General features: G+C 33.9%; 1 protein-coding gene across 6 annotated transcripts in view; it reads left to right on the top strand.

Annotated features, from left to right (window-relative positions):
• Window positions 1-17,436, top strand: part of LOC108970062 — a 47,740-nt gene that overhangs the window by 20,769 nt on the left and 9,535 nt on the right. For 3 of the 6 annotated variants that reach the window (XM_018935181.1, XM_018935176.1, XM_018935175.1), the window contains 2 exons: window positions 7,680-8,777; window positions 8,871-8,945. In XM_018935181.1, the coding sequence (XP_018790726.1) occupies window positions 7,701-8,777; window positions 8,871-8,945 (1,152 nt within the window). In that variant the 5' untranslated portion in view covers window positions 7,680-7,700. Of the gene's footprint in view, window positions 1-267; window positions 473-7,679; window positions 8,778-8,870; window positions 8,946-17,436 lie in introns of those variants that run through there. The other 3 variants (XM_018935177.1, XM_018935178.1, XM_018935179.1) reach the window with 3 other exon arrangements.

The following is a 17,436-nucleotide window of genomic DNA, read 5'->3' as shown; positions in this document are numbered from 1 at the left end:
TAAATGTGTCACTTTAATTATTTTTTATAATACTCATATTTCACATTTCCAAAAAATAATATATAAAATGCTGTCATATAAATATTTCACGCCTCAAAAATTGTTGGCTCACCCTAATGCACAAACACATGCTTAGAAAACGCGTCTATACAACACTTCACGGAGAGGTGAATGATTTAATTGAGCTTTTAAAAATATTAAAAAACCGCAAAACATACGAAACTGTGACAACGATAGCGCTGTGCTATGGGAACAATAAATTGCCGTCCGCCGCAGACGATCAGTAGTATCGTGGTCTAAAAAGCTAGTCGTGTATTAAATTTTTATTCGCAATGGGCTCAAGTTGTAATTTTATAACAAGCATGTAATTTCGTCGCGAAAAGCGGTGAAGCTCCTGTTTCTATCAGAAAAAACAGCAAAAACAATAATTTGTAATATTTTTACTACACCAACGTGCCACTAAAGTCAAAAGGTTAATAAATGCAATGATACAAATGAGTGATTCAAGATTCATGTAAATAATTAACAGAATGTGTGATGGATGCATAAAAATTGCATTTATTTGGCTTGCAGCTTGTTGCAGCATATTTATTGTGGTGGACCTAATTTTTGTTAGAATAATGTACTTTTATTTTAAATAATAAATAGTGTCGGTTTTCGTGAAAATATCTTGTCAAATAATAAAGGCTTGTCATAGCTTTCATAATTTTGATCGACCGGTTTGTGTGGCAGCTGTATCCGATAGTGATTCGATATCGACGGTTTCGACAAATGAGTTAAGGTTTTTAGGAAGAAAATAACGTGTGTCAAATTTCAGATCGATATTTCAAATAGTTAATATTTTTTTGGTTTAAGGTGATTATCAATTGTCTATAAAACGTAATATGAGCTCACTTGGAGATAAACGGCTTATCTTATATTGTACATATGTACATACATACATATATACGCAATTACTTTTTTAGCACTTACATAGATACTATTAAATAAAAACATTTGTAAGTTTCCATCTGTGTGCTCTTTTTAGGTGCGTTCCTCACAAAAGTTTATATTCAATAAAACGCAATTCCTCTACAATATTATGGGTGCGCATTTTTGGGTAGTTTTTCCCCTTTTAGATTTCTTTGTTCAGCGTAAATTTTTTTTGGAATTTCATGTACTGTTTTATAAAATTGTTGATGTTGAATTATCCTATATGTTACTATTTTTTAATTGATCAATCTCTTCTTCTTAATTGGCGTAGACACGGTTTACGCGATTATAGCCGAGTTAACAAAAGCATCAATTAATCTATTAAAAAATTGAAACATGTGGCAACCCTTTTAAAAAATATTTTGAACCGCCAGCTTTTTTAGATCTATTTTTTAAATATAAAAAATATCTTTGGCATAAATATGTTGGAATATATTTTCTTTCATATTCAATTGATCGATTTCATTGTTTAAAACATTTGAAACATCTGACAACCCTTTTAAAAATATTTTCAATTGTAAAATTTTTTAAATTGATTTACTTAAATACATTGTAATATTCCAATTTATCAGTTCAATTGTTTAAAAAAATTTTAAGAGTTGCCACACTTTTTTCAAATTTGTTTTCATTTGTAAGCCTTTTCAAAATTATTTTCTTTTTTAATATTTACATATAATATTTAAATCTATTAAGTTATTATATTAAATACGTACATATGTAGATGCAACCATGTGACAACCCTTCTCTAAAATATTTTCAATTGTAAGCTTTTTAAGCGTATTTACTTAAATATATTATAATATTCCAATTTATCAATTTAATTAACTAAACAGTTTTGAAGGGCTGCCACATCTTTTTCAAAAATACTGTAAGTTTTCTTTAACTTATTTGTTCAAATATATTACATATAATATTCCAATCTATCAATTCATTAGATTAAATAGCTTCAACCGTGTGGCAGCCCTTCTCTAAAATATTTTCAATTCCAAGCTTTTTAAGCCTATTTGCTTAAATATATTTTAATATTCCAATTTATAATTTAATTTACTAAAAAGTTTTTACAAAATATAAAATAAAAATTCGATCATGTGGCAACCTTTTCCAAATATATTCTTATGTTGTTTAGAATTGTTAAAAATAGAAAATATTTTTATCTTAGTAATACAGTTATTGGTTTATTAAGTTAAATCTTGTAAAGATGTGGTAACACTCCTTAAAAATATTTTCAACTGCAATTTTAGGGCGTGGGGAAAAATGTGTGCATAATTAATTGTACTATTTATATTACAGTATAATCTAAAAACAATTATTATATTAAATTATGATTTTTTACTTAAATTATAATTAAATTTTCGAAATAAATTATAATATGTTGAAGCTATACTTAATATATGTATGTATATACATTAACAAAGTGAACTCATTAAATAATAACCCATAATTAGTTAAAGAGCTATTACTTTTGTGTTTTTTATTTTTAAAATAATTTTAGTATTAATAAATAAGTGATATTTTAACTAAATGCCCTGAACTAAATGAGCCAATAATTAACTCATGAACTCACTGTTTCTAACTCTTTGTGCTATTCACTCAACCTAAATATTTTCATTTTATATACTATACGATATATACATGCATACATACATATGTATATGTTTATATATTATACAAGGAAAGTTGGACTATCCATTAATTGCATTATTGAAAACTACCATTGATTTATGCATGTGTGTGAGTGGTAGCAAAAGCGCGAAAACAGCCACATTAACACATGAACATTATGCAGGAAGTTCAAGTGTGTTTTTGCGCTGTAGCTTCCGGTCTTGCAGCTTTTAGTTTAACGGCTTTTACCACTATTTACTTTGCATTGTTTTTCTCAATGTATTTTTTTGCTGTTGCTCTTTCGTTACTCTTCAACACAGCACAAACGGTGTGAACGTCAAAATGTACCGCAAAGTGTGCTGATTCCGCTGTGTTGTTGTGGTTATGAAAATCTTTCGACATCTTCAGCTTGTACTATGCTACTTATTGCACACTTTGTTGCCACAACACGTACAATCCATTGTTACACAGCTAATATTATATGTCTATATATAAGTACATATGTATGTATATGAGTATCTAAGATATATAGTATACAATAAAATATAATATATTAGCGCACAGCAGTTAACTGCTTAATTTTTCTTCGACCACTCGGTTGGTATGCGGTTGCCACATTTCTCGTCCAATACGATTTTATGTGCACAATTTAGATGCAACACGAGCGAAATTGTTGAAAAGAAAATATTTTTGTATATAATATACATATATATTTATGTATTTACATTTTATAGCTATGTTGTGGCAAGTGTGTAAGCTCATTGCAGCGCTTAACTGCAATTAACTCTAATTTGCACAAAAGTGTGGAGAAAAGCGTGGCTTTGTTTGCTTAAAATCTCGCTTCATCGTCTGCCCGCTCTTAAGTATGATTTATTTACTACGATTACTCTAATATTATGAGTTAAAAATTGTCTGCATATATATATACAATACACACACATATTAAATATATAAATATTTACTGCGTTTATTCACTTGTGCGTGGTAAACCGCTGTGTTCCAGTTTATTGGCTGTCTCGAATTTTCACTTTTCAAATAAGCAAGGCAATTAATTGGAATTTTAATAAATTTTTCGCTATAAATTAAGAAAAAACAACAACAACAAAAGCGATTGTAAATATGTAACAAAGCCAGTTGATGAATTTACGTGCGTGTTTGCGCAAATTTATTGGTAGCAAATACTTGTTTGAACCGCTGATTTATACTCATGGTATATGCATTTTCTAAATTGAAAGAAAACCGTTCATGCGTTAACAAATATACCACCATGTATGTACATATGCAGCATGATTGGTTGTGCAACTGCATAGTGTTTCAAAAACGGCGAAGTGTGTTTATAATTCTCTATGCGCTAATTCGACCAGTTTATTTGCTTATTACTTAATTAGTTGTTTTTTTTTTTATTTCCTGTATTAAAGAAATTCCATATTATTTTACTGCGATTAATACTCTTTTAGCCATGAAGTTTGTAACATGCCGCATGTCTGTATTTAAGCTAATTATTACCTCAGTTTTTGAGTTATCAGCTTTTGCACACGCCCTACTTCCCCCAGAAGCTTCACCTTTCCTCGGGTAAAAAACAGCCTCTTTCAACAAATTTTTTCTCATTTAAAAAATTCAATATTTTATTAGAATTTTTTATTGAAACAAACATACACTATTTACAAAGAACCTGACCTGATCCTTCTTTGGAAAAAATATTTTAAATTCGACCATCGCGACGCCATTTCTGATGACCCCTTGGAAAAAGAATGTGCCAGATAACTCCTTACAGCATCATCTAAAAATGAAAAAATATGTGTTTTAGTTAAAACCTTTACTTAGAACTTGAACGAAAAAAAACACTGAAAATTGGATTTTTGGCAGACTTTCTTACAAAAGAATTAATATTTCTGTGAAAATTTCCCGTCATTTTATTTTACTAATAGCTGAAATCCTTTATTCAAATCGTTAAGAATTGTACCTCCTGTGAAATATTTCATGAAGATCGGTTGAGGAGTTCTCGAGAAATCTTTCCAACCGACTTCAAAACACAGTTATGAGAACTAAAGACGGCGTACTTAGCTAGCTTCGAGCGCACAAGTTCTCAAGACTGTATCTCCGAAACTATTACTCGGATCAACTTGAAAATTTAGCACAATATTTTAGAGGTGTTGTAGAATTTAATAAGGAAATTATAAAATCGGCTTTTTTAAAACCCGTAACCCCATAATTCATAACCGCCGATATTGTACTGCTATAGCAACACCCTGCTAACTAACCCATCAAAGTCAAATTCTTACCTGAAAAACTTTTTTAGTTGACAATATGTCTTCATGAAATTTGGCACAGATTATTGTCCATAGCAATAGTACAATCTCCGAACAAATTGCTCAGATCGAACCACTGTAGCGCAAAGCTACAATACAAACTGAACCACCAAATTCAGACAGAGAGACATTTGTATACCCTTTTACGCTGTGAGAAAAGCCGCTATGTAGGGTATTACAGCTTCGGTGCAGCTGAAGTTAACGTTTTTTCTTGTCGTTTTTTTAAAAAGCAGTCTAATTACTTGTTTTACGACCACGGTGTAAAGAATGCAATCGGTTGTGTGAAATTATTTATCTCTTTTTTTTTTTTTAAATAAATGATTAAAATGTAAATGAGATGTCGTTGGATGGCGTGAAGAAATTTATAATTATTAAATTTATGTAGCTATTAGGTGCCCAACTAAGTTACACTGTTTGTCAATAGGCGGCTCCAGCAGCTAATAGTGATCGATTTTGATATACTCAAAAGGGTACATACGTTAGACATTTGAAAAAGCATTTCCATTTTAGTGCCTTTGTGTATGTGTCATGTAATTTTGGATTGAGCGAATATGTTCGATTTTTTCCAAATAGTTGTCATTTGTGAGAAGTGCTGATTTTATTCTTTCAGTCAAAGAAATCAGTGGCTGAAGCACATCAGGAACTCCAAAAAGTTTACAAAGGTGCTACCTCAAATGAAAAAAACATGCTTTGATTGGTTTCATCGCTTCAAAAACACCGGTTACGATATTAACGATCGTCCACCTGTATAAAGACGGTGAATTGGAGACGTTGCTCGTGAGGATTCAAACGAACATTGCTTCAGCATTGGGAGTCTCGCAACAAGCCATATCAAAGCGAAACAAAGAACTTGAATTCTTTATGACTCCAATATCAGTAGAGACATGAAGAAGAAAAACCTGCCAAAAACCAACCTGGAAACGCTTAAATGGGAAGTTCTACTTCACCCGCCATATTGCACCATTCGATTATTATTTGTTCCGTTGCATGGCACATGACTTGGCTCAAAAGCAGTTCCACTCACAAGACCACGAAAAATGGCTTGATTCTTAAAAAGCTTCAGACGATAAAGAGATTTAACGTAATGGTGTTCGAGCTTTATCAGAAAGATGGAAAAAACTTATGACTAGAATGTTTCGAATAATTCATTTGTAACAATTTCCTCAGACTAAAAAGTTTAGATCAAGGAACTGGAAAACGTTATAAAATGTTTTATATATTAACAGGTGATCCAAGTAGAGGTACATTTTTCAATAGTCATTTTTGACAGATAACGCGTGAGTCGTGTCAAGCTCCCATGTTATTTTTGTTCAGTATTGTTTCGCATTTCCTCATGGAAAGAATTTCGCCTAAACATTTCTCCTCTCTATAGGCTCTTGAAAAGGTCCAAGAAAATCTGACCTTTTTAAGCTAAATTTCTGATTCAATGTGTTAGCAAAATTGCCTCAATGGCGACCGTGCTATAATAACCGACTATTTGATGCCTGAAATTGAAGTTCGTGATCTTGGTGACATTTAGTTTCAACAAGATTGTGCCATTGCTCACACATTACATCAATCAATGGATTTATTGAGAGAACACTTCGGTGAACAGATAAATTCACGGTCTATTGGTCACTAAGATCGTGTAATATTATACCGTTTGACTCTTTCCTGTAGGGATATGTAAAGTTTAAAGTCTATGACAATGTCGCTTCGATTCAATCTTGGAGCAAAACAAAACAGTCGAAATGCTCGAATGCTCGAATGGATACGTAGCCGTGATCAACATTTGAAAGAGATAATGTTCAAAAAATAAGGGTCAAAAAATGTTTTTTCGATTGATAATAAACATTCCCCATTATATTTAAAATTTCTGTGTACTTATTGGTCAAAATTATGTTGGTATTGTCAACGTTGAACATTTCAAGAAAAACATATGAATTTATGTAATTCTTTAAAGACTTGGACAATTGTTTTGTATGAAAATAATAAATTTTTTCCTGAATATTGATTCTGAATTTCTCAAATATTCTAATGATTCATCGGATTGATGGATCGCTAGGCAAACATTTTGCATCGTAAAGAAACAGCTGCCAAATACACACCAAATGACTTATGGACATGAATCTTCACACTATGTAGGATAAGAAATGTTTCACCAATCTAGAAAAAAATATCTTATAAACTCGGTTCGCCCGATGAGTAGAAAGATTTTCGAGAAATTCAACTGCTGAAAACCGAATGAAGCCTTTGTAATCTTTGGAATCTGAATTCAAACTATAAAAATTAATATATTTTATTTTAGTTAAATTTTTCTTATTTAAAGTGCCTTCATTTATATATTTTTTTATGTGGCATTAATTGCCGTATTGCTTGTTCATTACTCCACATTAATTTATAGCAAATCGCACAATTTAGCATCTAATAAGCCGTATTAGTGGTGTATAGACAAGCAAATGGTTTGCGAAAGGAAAGGAAAATCAGAAGTGAAGTTATTACAAGAAAAAAATAAATAAATTGTTTTCAAACATGAAACAGACATTCACTGCACTTGTTGTTGCTTTTTCAGCCGCCGTAAATGAAAGTTTTAATTAGCTGGACCTGAGAAACGCCAAATGATGCCGACAGCCAATTTTTTTGCTTTTCATAATAATTAAGTTAATTAATCATGCTTTTATGCTGTTGCGCCAATTGCACTAGCTCGGCTTTACTCTGACGCTTTCCACTGCATGTTGCTTTAAATGACATGCAACTGAATCTCTCACACAAATACTTATAACTACATACACAACTAACTACTATCATCTTTTACAGTTGCAGTGACGTGACAAATCAATGACATCATTGTCAACGGCAACGACAGCGACAGCGACAGCCACGACGCTGGTCGAAACGTCATGTGTTGCAATAACGACGACCGACGCGGGAGGGGGCGTGAGCGAGATGATGGCGGAGGCGGCGGCAAAGCAAGCGGTGATAAGTAACAATAACCCAATAACCGATATTGTGAAAGAAACTAATGCAATGACGGCTGTAGCAACAAATGGTACAACAACATCAGCACCAAGTACAACTAGCATTGTAGTGGCTGCCGTGAGTGATGTAGCAACCAAGCAGCTGCCTTCAGGGGCAACAACAACACAACTCACTACGAACACGAGTAAAATACCACACTTACAGCAACCGCAACAACAACAACAGCAGCAGCATTCGTCACAGCACTCACATGGCAAAGAATTGAAACAGTTATTGCACTCAACCGATCCACTACGCCGTTCCGCTTCATTACGCATGCGCGGCTCAAAGTCAAATCTATTAAACAGCACTGAGCATTATGTGGAAATGGAACGTAGCACGCGCCACCTGAGCAATATGCCGAGCGCTACGGCCAGCCGCTACAACCACCCACTAACAGGAATGCTTGAACCACACCAACTTCAACAACAAAAACAATTATACGAACGCCGCGCCACACAGGCAGCCGGTTCGCTTGGGGGTGCAGCAGCAGCAGCGACGGCAACGGCAATGCGTCGCAAGGCCACACTTTTGTTTGGTTCGGCGATGTCCACGCAAACACCCGCTGTCACAGTTGGCAATCTGACGCGTTCGCAATCGCTGCGTCGCAGTTACCTAAATTACAATTATAATTCGCAACAAAAATCGGTCAAAACGGATGCAATCAAGGATCAAGGCACTGGAGGCGGCTCATTTGTTGACTCTGGCGCAGGCACTGAGGCAGCAGTTAATGGCACTGCAGTAGTGGATCATGTGGATACGCAGCATGAGCCACAGACGAATGGTGGTGGTGAAAATTGTGCCGTCCCAAATGGTTTTATGCAAAGCAATGACATAATGTACAAAGGCGATGATGTTGGCGAGCAACGCAGGATTGACCGGGATATGCAGAGAATGGTGAGTGAATAGCTTTCAGTTTAATTAAAATATTTTGCGTTTCTTGCCTTAAAAACAAATTTATTTGCAAATCATTTAAATGCGCTTAACTAGCTTGGAAAAGGATACGTTATGCGATTGGGAGTTACGAGTTCTATTGATTTTCTGACACCAGTGTCGAAAGATTTTGTAAGCGCATATACTATTCTAACCTACGCTCGCTTACAGAGGCGGCATTATATATACGTAAACAGTTTTAATTTTGCCATATGGTTGTAAAATACTCGCTAAATACGCTAAAAAAAATAGTTTGGCTAGGGTAATACTAGATATGAAATTGACAGTACTCCTCGTTTTTTTTTTAGGTCACAGGTGAATGTGTTTTGAGAGAAAATTCGGCTTGTGCTGTTTGTTAGTAGCTTTGTTGATATTTAATAATATTTAGTTATTTGTGTGTGAACTCCTTAGAGCTTAACGACCTCTCAGAGTTGTATTTAACATCGTTTTCGTTTTTACATTCTACGAACTCTAAACCAATACCAATATAAGATAACAGTGTATACAATTAATATTCGTATATCTAACATATACATATGTACAACAGTTTTGAAAAAAAAAAGAAATTTATTTAGTTTTTATTTATAAATTTAGTTATTTTTGTTAATTTAATAAATATGTAGAAAAAAAGGCCAAAGTATCTAATTTGCATATTTACACAATTTAAGGGGTTACATGAATTTCCTCGGGTAAACAGCCTTTTTTCAATAATTTTTTCTCATATAAAAAATTAAATAGTTTATTAGCATTTTTTATATTTACAAGCATTATTTTAAACTCGGCCTTTTTAATGCCATTTCCGATGACCCCTCGGAAAAAAGATGCACCCGCGTTGCAAGAATAACTCCGTAGAGGATCGTCTAAGTGAAAAAAATTTTGGCAGACATTTTTACAAAAAAAAATAAAAAAAAATTAAAGTGTCAGTGTTTTTCAAATAGTTGTAATCGAAAAAAATCCTTCGTCCAAGTCTTTAAGACTTGTATCTCAAAGATCTGTGTAAAATTTCATAAAGATCGGTTGAGTAGTTCTCTGGCCAACCGACTTCAAAAACACAGTTTCGAGAAAAACTCGTTTAAAGACTGCTGTTTCTACGAAACCACTTCCCGAATCAACTTGAAAATTTAGGACTATACTCTAGAGGTATTGTAGTACGTAATAAGATAATAAAAAGTAGATTTATTGAAACCTGTCAACCCATGAAATCCCTTCAATATACCATCTCCACGTTTCCCGCTTCTGATTTGTTTAGTTTTTTCTAGTACAAAATGTACCGGTAAATGTCGGAAATATTAAACCATTTAAATGTCTTTGCCATCTACGAGATTTCACATTTCCAATTAAAATCATTTAACTTCAGTTCATTAAACTGTGAGAGAAGCGTATCCAACAAGTAACTGGTATATGTCACATAAACTCGCATAATTAAATAAAAAGTAGTAGTAGTAGTTTCGAACAAAGAACTGGTAAAAATATTATAAAGAGCTATTATTAAATTGAAAGTAGTGTCTCGGAGAAAAAGCTAGTACAGGTCACATAAACTGGTATAATCAAATAAAGTAGTTATACCACTTTAATGATTCTCTAATGAGAACAGAACTCGAATTAACAATCCGAATCAATGATCATCAAATATCGTTTACCTTCAATTCGTTTAACTTTGGAGAGTAGCGTATCGAACAAGCAACTGGTATAACTCACATAAACTGGTATAATCAAATAAATGTAGCAGTTATACCACTTTAATGATTTTCTGATAAGAGAGAAGAACTCAAGCTAACAAGAAGAGAAGTACTGAATCGAAAATGGCTGTTATTTGAAATCATAGAATATTTCCTTTATTATTTGGATTCAAGGAGCGGGAAACGACCTTCCTGTAGTAGGTGTAGGAATTTTAAACATGGAAAATATACAATCTGAAATACTATTTCTCAAAAGTTGTAGATGTTATATAATATTTATATACTTTTGTAAATGACTGTAGGTTCCATAGAATTTTTTCTATAAGTAGCAGCTGTTCTTACATCACCTTGTCCAAAACAACAAGTTTCATAGCTATAGCTTCTTTAATAAAGCTTCAGTAGAAGCCGAATAAATGACAAAACTCCCTATGGCCACACCACCCCTTACCATATGCTTTAAAAGAAAAGAAAAAACAAGCACAACAAATTTATTATCTGTTTGTAAACATGGAACTTCAACTGGATAGAAATAATACTCACACTGCTGTGTTGTTACTTCCGGTGAAATCCGAAGAGTTTGCCACCACCAAGTTGGGTGCTCATCTCTCACATTTTCTCTCTCAGTTTTTCAGCTCTGTGCGCTCAAAAGTCTGTGCAATATTTTTAAGGGTCCTAGTTTTGTTGATATTTTCAAAAACGTAAACCCACAAGCTTTGGAAAATTGTAATATGTTTGTATATACATATATAGAAAGAAAGAGAGAGCGAAAGTGGTGAGAAGAAGCACAAAATACCACTCACAAAATGAGTGTTTCAGCAATTCCAGACATTCCTTTGATTGTGCCATCTTGGCGTTTGGCGCTTTTGGTGCACAAATCTCAGGTGCATACTTAGTTGATTTTCTGTTTTGGCGTGGTGCAAGTGTCAAGTTCCAAAAAAAAAAAAAATAAATAAATAAATTGCTAATAAGTGTTGTTAAGATTTTCAAATGTCTAAACTTGTATTCATTTTTCTTTTCTACATTTAATTTATTTTGTATTTTCGGCGCTAACACACACTGTTGCATTTTAAAAATGTTCTTACGCAAAGCTAATATCAAGGATTCAATATAATCGATGGTAAATTGTGACAAGTTTTCAATAGAATTTTTTTTTATTTCAAGATAACAAATAGTGGCAATAGAGTATGTTAGTTGACTTTTTTGTTAACCAAAAAATAGAAACTAATAGCAGAAAATAGCTGTATACAGTCAATAGTTAGAATTTGATGGTTTGGCATGTGTCCTTACCATACAAAGTATGTATGTATGTATATTCTCACACAAACACCTTTCAATCAATCTTCTTCCGTTTTCGCTGTTGAGTGTCCTGCATATCGATTTACTTATCATATACAAAAATACCGTTATATGTACATTTCTATATTTCTCATTAAAATATAAAATCACAACATTGCCTATAAATGATAAAAATGTAAACGCTCTTTCATTAAATATTATCAAGTGATTCCTGTCTTTCAGCGCCCCGAACTAATTTGTAACGGAATTTATAGTTTCGTTCCCTTAATGGACTTTTATTGAAATACTGGCAGCAAGCCAATTCAGAAAGTCCTTGCAGGATAATAACGAGAATCCACACGACAAATTGGCTGGCAAGTTTTAGCGCACTACCACATACATACATACATACACAGTTGTGTGCATTCATTTTTTTTTATTTTTTATTCTTATTAAAGCTTACATAATAAACAAATTATTATATAAACTAAATACGCAGCGCTGGCATAATAGGGTGCATTCATTTAAATCATTGCAATCAATGGTTCTCATTTCCATCGCTTTCCGTTTCATAAAAGTAAGATATGTTCGTGCTAATTGAAAATATTTTCCTTACTAACTTTCTTTTTCATTTTTTTTTCTATATTTATTTACATGTGTATGTATGGTTGAGTATTGGCGCACGCTAAAAAGTTGTCATTAGTTTTTATATCGATTTTCTGTGCTGTGAGCATTCAATTGTTTGTATTTGCCCACACACGTGTACAAGTGCTTTATGTGCGCGCAAGCACACTTGATGCTCCTCGAGACCTTTCCGGCCGTTAGCGCTACTATTCAGGCTACCTTCTAATAAAGACTTGTTTCGCGCTGTCAAGTGTTGTAGTAATTGCATAATTTAATATCTGCACTCAAAAGACTAGGCAGCATTTCTGCCCGCTTGGTTGGGCTTGGTCTATGAATGAAAAAGGAATTGACATATGCACTATGCACACAAACATACCTGGATGTGAACCTCTGAATTGAGTCTATAGGAAATTTGTAACTAAATAAAATTTAACTAACTAAAAATCATTTGAAAAATACGGAGATTGATTAAGCCATAAAATATTTATACAGTCCAACTTCGCTATAATGAAATCGATTGAGTCCTCAATTTTATTTGTTTTTGTAATTTTATTTCAAACATTCAGTATGTTTGAATTGTATTCTATTCTTCCATTTTTTCATTTTCAACGAAACCTTCCAAATCATTTAGAGAGTTGAAAGCATTAATCCGTGCATTGCTCCTCATCCCCACAAAGGTTCTGTTTTAATGGTAGAGAAACTTAAACTAATTTAGGTAATGCCTTATCAGTTTCTGCCAATTCTTTCTGTTTTGATCCCCATGTCTTATGTTGAGGCTTACAATCCACTTCGTAAAAATCTGACTATTCATCCACGCTCTTTTGCGCCTTGGATTCTTGGCCTTTCCGATTATGAGCAGATTAAGATTTTCTGATTTCGCCATGTTGCTTCCTACTTGGATGCCGCTTGATGTCGCAGATTTACCGAGTTTCACACAGAATTTAATGGCGTACCTCTGCTCTAACGTACGCTGCATTTTAGGCTTGCACCACTCACTGAAACATGTCGCCCGAAAATGTTTGTTCTGACTCTCCATTTGCTCGAAGACAACTGACCAACCGCTCGTTCGTTAGCTAGCAACGCCCTCTACCGAATCCAGTCGGTGCGCGCTCGCTCCGAAGTATAGTCACGGCGGATGAAAATCAGTCCTATTACTTTCCGGACAAATCTTGTAAGTAATTTCAACTCTTGACAACAACATTGAACAGTTTGTACTAGCCAGAAGGAAACGTTAGCGGCGTGACTTCTCTCTCTAAAAAACTGCTCATAAGTGGGAACCGCCGATATGTGACCACTATAGGACATGGCTGCCATACAAACTAATCGATCAAAATCAAGTACTTCCTGACTAACAACATTCTTATTTGTCTTCAAATGAACTCTGAGCTGTTGATGATTTATTTGATATTTTATTGGCTTTACCATTACCGTTATAATACAGAGTAAATATTCGATTATTATATTTTGGATAGAACTCACATCTCACGTGATTTATAACCTCTTCCAAATACTATAAATAAACCTTTGTATAAACTTAGTAACTAACTATTTCCTACAGGGCAGTAACAAATAAGCCAAGCACACTCATGCATGTATATACATATGTATTGTATGTGATTACATTTGTGCAAAGAAAAGCCTATTTTTATGGCAGGTAAAGTGTCACTCATTCAGGTTTTTTGACACGACCACATTTTCAAAGGTTCTTTTTTCTTTCGCTTTCATATTTTGCAACACAATTCGCATGAAATGTTTGCAAGCACATACTTACGTATATATATTATAATTTATATATATGTACATGTATGTACCTAGAACTAATGACTTTCATACAAGAAGCTGGTAGTACTTACAAACATACAAATTTGCCTATTCATACTTTAGTAATTTACTCGTATATAGTATTTTCTCGTCGCTTAGTTGCCTATGTTCTCACGTCTTTTTTCGCTTTTCTATAGCTACACCCATTTTTACACTCGTAAGTGTGCCAATATGGTTGAAAAAATTCTGCACTAAAACATATTAACCTACTTTTTTATTTAAAACTAAATACCAACATAAAAATATTAGGTATTCATCTGGTATGAGCAACTTTAATACTGGTCGTCAACATTTGTAGCAATTTGATATTCATGTATGAATATGTAATATATGTGTATATCTAATATATATATATGTATAGGTATATTCATGCAAACATAGCCTAGAAACCGTGATCTTAAGCCAAATCAGCTCCATTTTCATTTCTTGATTTCTGGCCATAAAAATGCAGTGGCAGCAGGTCAAACCAAGACATACATATAAATAATTCTATATTGATAGTCTTAAAAAAGATCAATTTTCCTCAAATGGCTCCCATGAAGTTGCATTAATATAGACCTATAGTTAAAAGTATAATGAAGTTCATCAATGAAATTATAATCCCAAAAATTCGAGTTTTCTCGATCAAGATTAAATTCAAGTAAATAATAATAAATGTGCAAAAGATATCTGCCGGTTCAGCAGATTCTCGATTGGCCGGGCCACAATTGTGTAAATTACGAAATATTTGATATGATTTTGTTCCGAAGTTTTTTCATTAATCATCGTCATCGTCTTCTTCATCATCATCATCATCTACAACAAAAACCGTGAGGACCGGAATTTTGCCTTTACTCACAAAATAACACACTATGGTTCAAAAACCTTTTCCCTATTTATTGACGGGATTATTATTCGTCGTGAGACTACAAACGACTCTATTAATTATTATCTTGAAAAGTTCATAATTTTCCAAATAACTAAACTTAACGTTCTTTCTAATCGCTCAAGTTTTCTCAATCAATTTATACTGCTCCTCGTACACTTCATTGATCCTATATCGAATTTGTCATACGAGGCGAGATAGCTATTGAGATTACTTGGATTTTCATGTATTTTAATCCTCTCTCCCCATGAGCACGCCAACGATTAATCAACTTTTCCACTCACTTAAGCTTCGGCTGGGATGGCATTCAGTGCTTTCAGGGAATATTGGTTCTTTCGATTTCGGCTAATTTTTTGGAGCACTATTCGCTAGACGCAGATTTATTAATATCACGTACAAACTATATTCATTAGCCTTCGTCTCGTCGCCAGTAATCATGTGTTTGAATAATGTAGGGTTCTCAGCTACGCATCTCTTTTGCGATATTTATCCGATCTCGTTTTTGCAAAGATTCAGGTATTTTGATTCCAGTGTAGCATGGACACGTTTCATACCCAAAATATTAACCAAACTGAGTTGAGACATTCACATAAAAGATGTTAGATGCTGTGCTATATCTCTGAAGACAACACGATGATTTTCAAGCACTGTTTCTCAAACTTTGTCGATGTTATCGTCAATAATGTCTTCATAACCTTCATTAATTGCTTTGTGCCACTCAATTATCTGTGTTCGTAAGATGTAAGGTCCTCCGTAAGATTTTTACCGATTCTGTAGCCGTAATTCCACACTAGATTTCAAGTAAAAACGTGTTGAATTTTTTTTCGTGGTAAAAATCGGCAAACAAACTTTCGCCACCATTAAAAACATTCGGTGATAAATAAACCGCTGCCAAACACACATTATTTGACATATGGAGATCTAACTCCACACTAACATAAACATGTTTAAATGGGCCAGTCCGCGTCAAATTTGATCAGATGTTAAAATATGCTTTATCCTGAAATTACACTTAATTAGACGTTAATCATGTTTTTCCTTCTTCTTAAAAATATTTAAATTGGTCAGTCCGGGTCAAATTTGATCAGATGGTATATGGTTTATGCTGAAATTACACTTATTTAGACGTTAATCGTGTATTTTCTTCTTCTTAATAGTATTAGTCCAACAGATGGAAAATTGTCAAAATAAAACTAGTTAAAGTCAACATTTCCACATTGGCATGATTAAGGCTTCCCATGTCACTGGAGCACATAAATAAATATACAAAATTGGCTAAATGTCACGGTGTCTAAATTGCAAACGGTAAAAGGCATCCAAGCTTTGTTGGAAAACTCAAAGGCTAGGTAGAGTTTGAGACAAGTCTACTAACGCCACGAAAGAGCGTTAGCGTTAGAAGACGCCATAAGAAAGGCGCTGATAGAAATTAAATAATTATGGAGGAAATTACAGGTTTATGCGGTTGAAAGGTGTTGTGGTTAAATGGTGATGGACAAGTGCACAAGAGCAGTAGTTGTTGTTGTTTGCCTTTCGGTCACACGCTGCAAAACGGGAACACTAATTTGCTAGTCCAAAGTTTTACAATTTCGCTTGTACATCCATTCATCCATTCATCAGTTTAGCTTTTATTTAACTGCCGTCCGTCCGCACGACTGGCTGTGGCATGGTCCAGCTTATCGGCACATCCATCACTCGAGCAGAAAATTGACCACAACTATTTATGTTACAGCTATTAAAATGAGCTCGCCGGCACTATTTTGTAGCACTTGATTTTCTTTTATTTCTAATTACATATTTACGAACTTTTTTGTTTTTTCGGTACGATAATCGCTTAATAGTGCTTAGCTTTGAGCTTTAGTAGCAGACGTAATTTTACAACTACTGTGCGCTGCGAATGATGCGATTCATGTGGTTATTTCTCAATTTACAGTTTGCCGCAGCATCGGCAAAACCGAAAAAAAGATATTAAATTAAAAAAAAACGAATCTCGCTCGAGTGGTTTGCGCGGTTCGCGGTGGCTGCGGCACGCAAACTTTGAATACCTAATTTCGCTGTCTGTTTTGCTTTACGATTACCATTTTAAGCAACATTAAGCATTGCAAGCATTCTGCGCAGCTTGCAGCAGTAATTCATCAGCGGCTAGTTACTCGCCATAAGTTCGTCATAAACCTTGTGAGTAGAGCGCGGCTGTAGTGGTCGCTGGCACTTATACCCAGTACGCGCCGGTTACCTTCACATTTTGTAAAAACAAAAATAAAAAATATGAAAAACGAATAACAACAAAATTGCAAGCCAATCGAGCGCTTAGCAGTAATTAACCACAAAAATAGCAACAACAGCAAGCACAAACTATCAAAAT

Source organism: Bactrocera latifrons, unplaced genomic scaffold, assembly GCF_001853355.1.
Source record: "Bactrocera latifrons isolate USDA-ARS-PBARC rearing strain unplaced genomic scaffold, ASM185335v1 scaffold_28, whole genome shotgun sequence".
NCBI lineage: Eukaryota > Metazoa > Arthropoda > Insecta > Diptera > Tephritidae > Bactrocera > Bactrocera latifrons.
Note: the sequence above shows the minus strand (reverse complement) of the source record. Positions and strands in the feature narration are given on the sequence as shown.